The sequence below is a fragment of the Macrobrachium rosenbergii genome, chromosome 54 (genome assembly GCF_040412425.1).
Source record: "Macrobrachium rosenbergii isolate ZJJX-2024 chromosome 54, ASM4041242v1, whole genome shotgun sequence".
Taxonomy (NCBI): domain Eukaryota; kingdom Metazoa; phylum Arthropoda; class Malacostraca; order Decapoda; family Palaemonidae; genus Macrobrachium; species Macrobrachium rosenbergii.
The window spans coordinates 43,628,118-43,638,636 of record NC_089794.1 but is presented as its reverse complement, the minus strand read 5'-3'; the positions used below and the strand labels follow the sequence as shown (position 1 = coordinate 43,638,636).

The window sequence follows — 10,519 nt, the reverse complement described above, 5'->3', positions numbered from 1 at the left end:
CAAGTAGTAATGATAGCAATCAGTGTGCATCAGAGAAAATTGTCAAGCAGTTTTGAAAACAAGGGCCAGTCATAAAATTGAGATACTTCACAACAAAAATTATTTGGTTTATGCTGCATACCATGATTATCCTTGTATATTCATGGGGAACACCAGGCTGATAGGTTTGCTCTTGTTTCTGAATCCACGGTATGTTTATGTTGGAGATTCTGGTGTCCACAATGCAATGCTGGATCCAAATGCTCAACTGACTTGATATATACAACCAAAAAATTTGATGTATATATTTTATCACAGAAATTATATATTTTTCACTATTACTATTGTGATTGATATTGGAAAACCAATGTAAATTTTACTGAAAATATAAACATTCTTACCTGTACTTGCAGTAGAATTGGCTTACTAGTAAAAAAAAATAAATAAATGGGGGAGGCAAAAAATGTAGAAAATCATGCAAAACATGTGAACAATGTAAATGACAAAATTAGCAATATTACGATATTTTGAGTTCTTAGAATGAAGGTTACGATGAACTTGAAACAGGAATCTCTTGGAAATTTATGAAGTATAAAATGATTGTCAAATGAAGTGTATACACCATGCAATTTAGTAGGGTCTTACCATGCACTGGTATCCCCTAGGACAATTAAACAGCCATGTACAGCAAGAGAGTTTACCACAACCACATGTTTATTGATGGTGGCCATCCTCATACAACTGACCTGCTAATAATAACAAGTGTAACTCATTTAAGGAGTGCTCATGGGTGTCTTATTTCCTAATCAGACACCCATTAGCACTTTGCCCCATAGCATATAATGTCATAATCATCTTCACATAAGGCTGTGCATATGTGAAAAACATTCACCTATAATGGTTCTTAGAACACTACAACCTTTATCAGATGATGAATGTTAAAGAAAAGTTAGAAAATAATTTCAGTTTAATTTCCAATTGACATTTTAATCACAAAGCAACACAGGGCAATATGATATCCACTCAGATCTTATATACATTAACAATCTCAAGACATTCTTAATCATTAAGAGAAAATAAATGCAGATTTCTCCATCTGGTTTATGCAAATGTAAAATATACTGATCTGATAATGTATCAGGTCAGTGCAGAGACAAAAATAGTAAACTGCTTTCAACTCAGAATATTTAAATGAAAAAAAGTTATGCATTTGGAATACAAATAACCACTAATCAACATCACAGAAGTTAAAAATTATGCAATATATTAGCTAACTCGAGATCCAGATTCTCTTGATTGATAAAAGGGGCAGCTGCTTTTATAATAGGCTTCTTTTGTGATATGTAGCAAATAATCTGTAGTGCTTATCCAGTGCCTGTTGATGTAAAAATGTGTACATGTCACCTACCAACTGGCTATACCTATTAAAGCAAACAGTAGATGTACCAGTGTCCACTAACCCAACTTTTACCTTTCAGCTACATACACTATTAGGACCTGCATCTGCACAAAAATTACACAATAACACACAAGCTGCTATATCTTTAAAAAATCATTGCTGGAAATCAACAAGTACAAAGTTTTGACATTTTCATGTAACTAAAACAATTGTGACAGTGCTTGTATGCACCTAAGCTGCAGTAGTAAATAAATTCCATACATACATACATCAACTATTTACAGGATATATTACTGAACAAGAATCTGTTTTTATCACCTCGTATATGGTTTAAGTTTTGAAAGAGATCATCAAGGAAATTGCATTTTGCTTAAGTACATTTTTACCAGGTTTCCTTGAAGGATAAAACTCCCTTACACTACAACTGTACAGTATGTATATGATTTCCTTACTGAAAATTACAATAACTTCTCAATGCTGAACTATTATCTTTACATACTATTGTATTACTGTATATATGTTATTTTATATGTAGGAACCAAAAGGAGCAAGAACAATGCTCATCATAAACTCTGAACATCCATTCAATAAATAAATAACACTATCAGTCATATAATACACTAATATTCAACTATATGTTCTGGAATGTGCATGGAATGCATAAGAGGAGGAAATGTCCATCACATTACTTCTAGTAAAAAAATGCTTTTATTCTAGTCACACAGGTACTTGCAATGACTTGTTATCTTGCACCTTCATGATAACCACAAAGTTCAGTTAACAGCAATTTAGCTTGACCAAAGGTCTTCTTAGGCCCTTCAGGCCACCACCAGTATTAAACATACATGTTGCAAAATTACATAAAATTAATTGCAAATGTTTTGAATTCTACCAATATTTTTTTTCTGTGCAAATTTCTCTTTCATATGTCCAAGCAAAAGAATCACAAATGCAATTTTCACATTCATTTAAAAACTAAATGAAAACACTGATTTTTAATGTGTTAAGTAAAAATCATAAAGATAAAATATTAAGGAATGTTTATCATAGTATAAAATTTACAGAAGTACTAACAATGGACTGCCAGTCCATTTAAAGCATTTTTCAAAGATAACCTAAGTTCCCTATTAAACTTTCTTCAACATGCTGAGGTTTAGAGAATCTGGTAATTCAATGTCCTCAAGATGAATACTTGAAGGGTTGAATGGGAATCTCACGGGGAAGGCAAATTTGGTATTCATCAACAATGTTGCCTGAAATATCAAGTACAAGTCTTATTATTTGCAGTTTAAAATACAATACTTTTGTATTTCCAACACAATGAAGAGCAATTTTTTAAAATATACAAAACAACATCTGATGTTAAACCTATACAGTGAACCCCCCCCCCCATATTTGCAGGGGATGCATCTCACACACCCCCGCAAATAGTTAGAATCCGCGAATACTTAAAACCCCTCTAAAAACACCTAGAACTACCCATTTTGATAGTTTAAACACAGAAAAACCCTGTAAATATGCATATACCTGAGTATTTTAATAGTTTTATCACAAAAAGTGCATTTATTCATGAAAATTATATGAAAATACAGTAATTAGTGAATATTTCTCAGTGAAAAATACCGCGAATGGGCGAATTTCCTGCAAATAATGGCTAGATATGTTCCAAGAGAAACCCGCAAATGCGTGAGTCTGCGAATCATGAGAACGCGAATACGGGGGGTTTACTGTAATCTGAAAATAATTTCCAAGAGAGTGTAAAGTATGGAGACAATATTCATGTTATAGACAAATGCCTAAGGTGTCAATTTTTTTCTTGACAAAAAACATACCTGAGCTTGTTCTCCCTCTGCTCGTTCCTGTAACTTTGTTTGGATTTTGTGAATGAAGCTAATAGGCACTCTTTCTTCGAATTCATCAGCAGGTGTGTAAAGGTTAAGGATTTTTATGATCTGAAAAAAAAAAAAACAAAAGTAGTGTTTAAATGCCATTTTGCCATGTTTGAAGAGAAAAGTCAAGATTTCTTCAAACTTTCTACTTCCTTTAACCAATTCTGGTACTCAACTAGTAGCCTTGTCAACTGGGAATGATGTACTTATTAATGCCAGGGGCACACACAGTAGCACCTTAACTTATCAAGCTTAAGTCTCTGAAGTCAGAAAAAAAAATCTCATAAAAAATGTAAATGCCAGGAAAGTGTGCAAGGCATAATGGGCACTGAAACAAGCACAACCAATAATGGCATGACTAAAACTATGGATGATTTTGCAGAGCTTTCAAAATTACTTTAATGGATAGACTGTACATACTGGCTGTGAAATATTTCAAATGTTCAAGTGTAGGCTATATTTGTAGAGTGATGCATTTTGCAGTTTCGTTTTTGAAACATCATAATTATTTGGTTGTGCAAAGCCATCATCTACATCACTGCACACAGAACAAGCCCCATGAAAGTTGAAATTTATAACTTAAAGGTCTGGTTAAACTATTTAATATAAATATGAATGAACTACTATTTAGGAGGAAGGCTAGAACAAGACATCTTAGAAACCCTCTTATGTAGTTAAATAGGATTGACTTAGTGGTCTGGTTAAATTTTTAATAATAAATATGATGAAAAATAAGAGGTCTGCTTTTGTAGATTAAAAAGATGGTAGCCTAGGCATAGTAGAGGATGTGCTCATCAAGCACTGCAGTTGCTAATCCTATAAACATCAGAGCATGACCAAACAAACCAATTTTCTGCTACCTGAATTGGGATTAGGCCATTAATGCTGCCTTATTCAAGGGGTCCAAGACCAGTTAACAGTCAGTTGTGTGCCATGTCGCCTTGGTGCACTTCTTTAGTGGTTGAAGATTCTGATGAGGAGACAGTGGAAGACTTACTCTCCCTTCACGACAACACATCCTTTGCTGAGAGCCTTAGACATTGTGCATCCAGCTAAGCCACAATGCAAGGCTTCTGTAGCTACTGTGTGTAACAAAGATGGGGCTTCTGGCTAAAGGCTTTCAAACTTCCACTGATTATTTCCGTGAACTATATTCTCAATAACATTATGCTCCAGTAGAGATTATGACAGCCCCATGACCTCAGGCAATCCCACTTCCAGATCAACATAGGTGGTTCTATAGGATCCAGGGCTGCTCTTTGTAGGTTTATCTGCCTTCACTAGCTATGGAACCTCCTTCAGACCTTGCTTCATTAGATGGATTGCTACGAAGACAGACACTTGAGCGCTTCTGTAGGAAGGGACACTTGACACTTCTGTAGGAAGTGTCTCACACTCTTGAACTGGTAGGAGTGGTTACTTGATGCTGCCAATTCTCTGCTGTCATCCAGTATGCATTCCATGTTGAATGCATTATGTAGTGTCTTCTTACCACATAATGATGAACAGGGTTTGTTGTTCAGAGCTTCACTCACTTCATGTCTCAGATCCCACGGTTCCTGATCTCTTTCTGGGTGACTTAATGCACAAATTCTGGGGAGAATTCACATTTCACACAAGCACCAACACCAAGATTAGCTCTTATTAACTTGGGTGATTAGCTCTTATTAACTTGGGTGCTAAATCATAGTCTCCAAATCACCTACAGTATTTGTATAGTCTGTACAAAAGGTCTGTAACACCTCACCAACAGAAGGCTCCTTATGTGCCTCAAAGGTCTAAACTCTATTCTCCACATCATCACTGGTCTGTTTCCGACACAAGCAGAAGATTACAGATTAAAAATTCCCCACCACAGGAGGCCATAAAAGAAATATCTTGTTTGGCCTGGAGAGAAGAGGGCAGAAGGGACGAGTATCTTTAGGGAATTTGTCGTCCTTGAAGTCTATTGGTGCCGAACCCTGGGTGTTCAAGATTTTCTGCTTCAGTTACCCCTTACTGTTCTCCCACTGCCCTCATCCTATACTGCTTATGACTGCTCTCTCCAACCCTGTGAAGAACCAGGTCCTCAACAATGAATTGGCTTACAAGCTTCAGAAGGGCATCTCTGAAGAGATCTGCTGGAGTTTGACAGCTGACTCTTCCTCATTCTCAAGGTCATTGGAATGACTGAGTCTCATCATTGACTTACCCATCTTCAGTATGGATACTGTAGTCAGTACAGGGGAGACTTCCTTGCTTTAAATACCCCTACAGCACAACATCTGCTTTTTAAAAGTACCCTTGCTTTGTTTAGTGGGGCCAGAAGTTATACTAGTTCTGGACTCTGTGTACAGCCCTTCCAGCTTTCACAAGGATTCTTATCCCAACAGCCACCTGGATGCATTGCCTGGGCTTGCATCTGTTGGCATTAACCCTTTTGCTGCGAGCCTGTTTTCACCAATAGTGATGAGAGTAGCAGCCGGCTAATCATTTAACCCTTAAACGCCTACTGGACGTATCATACGTCGACTAAAATTGTCTGTTGGGTGCCAAGTGGACATACCGTACGTCGTACGTCGACTACAAAAAATTTCAACCTTCGGTCAACTTTGACTCGACTGAAATGGTCGAAAAACGCAATTGTAAGCTAAAACTCTTACATTCTAGTAATATTCAATCATGTACCTTCATTTTGCAACAAATTGGAAGTCTCTAGCACAATATTTCCATTTATGGTGAATTTTTGAAAACCTTTTTCTTACGCCCGCTCGGGTAACTCTGCCGAAAATTTCAGAAATTCTTTCATCATTTTGTCGTAATTTTTGCACTGTTCTATATTAGCCGTTACATAAAGTTTTATATATGAAAATGTGCACAATTTCATGTACAATACAACAGAAAATAACTCATGGTTGTAGCTTTATCAGTTTTGAAATATTTTCATATAAATCACGATAACTGCCAAAATTTCAACCTTTGGTCAACTTTGACTCGACCGATATGGTCAAAAAACGCAATTGTAAGCTAAAACTCTTACATTCTAGTAATATTCAATCATTTACCTTCATTTTAAAACCAATTGGAAGTCTCTAGCACAATATTTCGATTTATGGTGAATTTTTGAAAAAAACTTTTTCCTTACGTCTGCGCCAGAAATTCTTTCGTCACGTTGTCGTAATGTTTGCACTGTTTTATATTAGTCGTTACATAAAAGTTTTATATATGGAAATGTGCGCAATTTCATGTAGAATACAACAGAAAATAACTCATGGTTGTAGCTTTTATCAGTTTTGAAATATTTTCATATAAATCACGATAACTGACAAAATTTCAAGCTTTGGTCAACTTTAACTCGACCGAAATGGTCAAAAACGCAATTATAAGCTAAAACTCTTACATTCTAGTAATATTCAATCATGTACCTTCATTTTGCAACAAACTGGAAGTCTCTAGCACAATATTTCGATTTAAGGTGAATTTCTGAAAAAAAAAAAACTTTTTCCTTACGCCTCCGCGCTGCTGTAACTCGGCCGAACATCTCAGAAATTCTTTCGTCATGCTGTCGTAATGTTTGCATCATTTTACATTAGTCGTTACATAAACTTTTATATATGAAAATGTGCGCAATTTCATGTAGAATACAACAGAAGATAGCTCATGGTTGTAGCTTTTATCAGTTTTGAAATATTTTCACATAAATCACGATAACTGCCAAAATTTCAACCTTCGGTCAACTTTAACTCGACCGAAATTGTCAAAAAACGCAATTGTAAGCTAAAACTCTACATTCTAGTAATATTCAATCGTTTACCTTCATTTTGCAATAAATTGGAAGTCTCTAGCACAATATTTCGATTTATGGTGAATTTTTAAAAAAACATTTTCCTTACGCCTGCGCTGTAACTCGGCCGAACATCTCAGAAATTCTTTTCGCCTCGTTGTCGTAATATTTGCACCGTTTTATATTAGTCGTTACATAAAGTTTTATATATGAAAATCTGCACAATTTCATGTAAAATACAACAGAAAATAACTCATGGTTGTAGCTTTTTATTTGAAATATTTTCATATAAATCACAATAAATAGAAAAATTCAACTTTCGGTCAACTTTAACTCGACCAAAATGGTTGAAAACTGCAATTGTAAGCTAAAACACTTACAGTCCAGTAATATTCAATCAATTAGCTTCATTTTTCAACAAACGGGAAGTCTCTAGCACAATATTTCGATTTATGGTGAATTTTTGAAAAAAACATTTTTTACGTCCATGCGTTATTTAATTCATGCATCATTTTGTGATAATATTTTCTCTGTGTTGCTTTGACCGTTTTACAATTTGTTATATACCAAAATCATCGCAATTTAGTGTACAATACAACTAAAAAAAATTAACTCATTAGCTTTAACCATTGTGCTTACAGCGCAATTTGTATACAATTATATAAGAGGTTTTTTTTTCGCTGTCATATATTCCAATATTTATATATGATAATGATATTTTTTCATTTCTGATGGTTGCATACTAAACTTCAGGCAATGACAAAAAAAGGAGCCAAAAATGAACTCTTAATCTTAAAAACTAAGCGTGCTCTGATTTTTTTAAAAAAACATTTTTTCCGCTTCGGCGCTAACTCACCGAACGCCGCCGGCATACGGGAGACGTTTTTGTAAATAGAGGCTCGGCGTTTAAGGGTTAACTGACTAATTTTCTCCTTATTACATATGCACTTTGATTCTTTGTTATTTTCATTATAGTTATAATATTACACTACTATTATTTTATCAATGTTTTATTAGTATTATTATTCAAAGATGAAACCTATTCATATGGAACAAGCCCAAGGGGCCACTGACTTGAAATTCAAGCTTCCAAAGAATATGGTTTTCATTAGGAAGTAAGAAGAGGTAAAGAGAAATACAGAAAAAGGAGATCCCACTATTAAAAAAGAAAAAAATAAATTAATCAATTAACAAACAGATATATATACATTACAATGCAAGGATAGGGTAGTAATGCATTGCACCTTTGCTGGAACTTCTGAAGTTCCAATTATACAACATTCTCTGGGAGGCTGTTCCACAGTCCAACAGTGTGAGGAACACAGGACCTCTGGAACTGAGAAGTTCAACAGCAAGGCACATTTATTGCATATTGGTGCTGCTGTTCCACAAATCTGGTTGCTCTCAGCAGATAAAGGGGATCTGGGATTGTGCTGTGAATGTGAAAGATCTCTGTTGAAATACAACTTATGAAAAAGTGGCAAACATGAGTTGAGTAACATCATTTTCATTATTCAATATGAAAATCTTTATTATAGATTTTAAATGCTTAATATTGGCCAAAAATTTTGTCTAGAAAAACATCACCAAAAAACTAAAAAAATAGACTTGGCATTCTGTAGAAAATGTGAATGTATTATCTCCAATAAAAGTTTCAGAGCACTGTTTTTTTACGAACTGAATCTTCAAAGGTCTTCCATTTGCATATTTTATCATGTTTTCTTTGTTTACTCAACACCTCTGTGGCTCGACAAGTCTTGTTTCCTCCTCTGTCATTTCCTCTGATCCATGTCATCTTTGATAAAACCAAAGTCAAAAAAATTACCTAAGGTAGGTTTGTCTACAGCTACCATATAATAAACATCACCATATTCACTACTGACCCTATCAGAACTATTGATAGTTCAGGTCTACTACTACCATTGTCATTTCCAAATAAAAGCCTCTGTACTACTTCATCACTGAGAGAATCCTCCTCCCTCTATAAGATTTTGATGGTTACTGAAAGTCTAGCCCTTGTCCTGAGATTATTCTGTAAGTTGGAAATCATATGTTGCCATTTGTCGCTAGAATATAGACATAAGCTCCAAAAAATGAGGGAAACGTGTTATCTATTACAAGCTGCCTAACTAGCACACAAAGAATGATGACAGAGGAGATCAGTCCCACATCATGGACAAGACCTTTTGATGACTGAGGAGATCAGTCCCATGCAGCGAAAGGGTTAAAGCAGCAACTCCATCTGCTTCTGAATTTCATCTGGTCCTTGGGTCTGTAGGTCACATTGGAGAAGACAGACCTGATGTCACCTAAATAGGCAGGTTACTTAGGTATGTACAAGTACCATCCTACTTACGACTGAGCTTGGTTCTAACCAACCGGTCATAAGTCAAAATGGATGAAGTTGAACCTTAGAAAGAGGACGACATGCTGGGTAGGGCATAAAATCAAACCTTCGCTATATAAAGTGCCTACATAATACTGTGATGTAAGGTACAATCATTATTTCAATTATATTTTACTTCTACTAATATATTTTAATAATTTATGCAATGTATATTATGTACAGGAAGGCATCGAGTTACAACGGGGTTAGGTTCTTGCATGCATGTCGGAAGTCGATTTTAATGTAAATCAGTTTGCAATTCAGTCTAAACTACAGTTAATACTGTATGATGATGCTGAAAGTGCACGGTAACTCAAACTAATGCTGCCCAAGTGAGCGAGCTCTCCCGAGATGGCACGTTGCTGAGTAACTCAGTGGTCAACTGTCATACGGCTTGTGCTCTTATGCATCAGCCCGTCCACCCCCCACTGCCAGAAGTACGGTTGTAAGTATGAGTGGTTGTATATCAAACAAATTGTAAGTTGGATGGTACTTGTACTCGGACACTGTAACTGTTAGAGTTGGTTCACCCATCCAAGGATGGTGCAATTCCTTCTGTAGACCATCAGTGAGTTTCTTCTTGATCCTTATCCAAATGCAAAGTCTTGACAAGTGTTAATAGACCACCTGCTGTCTCTAGGGAAGCTGGTTCTTTATAGCAGTTTTCCTGTTCATACCCTATGGCTTCAGTTAGGTATATCAGCAGAAAGACAGCTTTAATGTCTCCAGCTATCAAGATCCCAACCACTGGGGCCATCCTTTGTAATCACCACTGGTGGAGTAATTACCAAAACTGCTGAAGGGATTTCTGCTTTCTGATGCCTTGACCTAGGAGCAGGGAGCTCATCTATCAAGAGTTTCAAGTACAACGGGGTTCGATCCAAGAGGAGGAACCAGCTACATATTGATTTCCTACAACTTCAGACAGTTATCTTAGGCCTCCAGGCATCTGTGACTTACTTTTGTACTACCACACTGAGGTCATGACCAACACCAATGCATACATTAGGAATCAAGGACTGACAAAGAATCACTCTGTCTGCTAACCATGAAGATCTTGGCTTTGGCAAAAAGGCACAATGTCACCATCATGTCTTGGTTTC

At 35.9% G+C, this 10,519-nt stretch overlaps 1 protein-coding gene across 13 annotated transcripts in view; it reads right to left on the bottom strand.

The window, feature by feature from the left end:
* Positions 1-934: 934 nt before the first annotated feature.
* Positions 935-10,519, bottom strand: part of didum (dilute class unconventional myosin) — a 323,000-nt gene continuing 313,415 nt past the window's right edge. For all 13 annotated transcript variants that reach the window (XM_067098124.1, XM_067098121.1, XM_067098117.1 and 10 more), the window contains 2 exons: positions 3,211-3,330; positions 935-2,631 (listed from right to left, as the gene is read on the bottom strand). In XM_067098124.1, the coding sequence (XP_066954225.1) occupies positions 2,506-2,631; positions 3,211-3,330 (246 nt within the window). In that variant the 3' untranslated portion in view covers positions 935-2,505. The remainder of the gene's footprint in view (positions 2,632-3,210; positions 3,331-10,519) is intronic.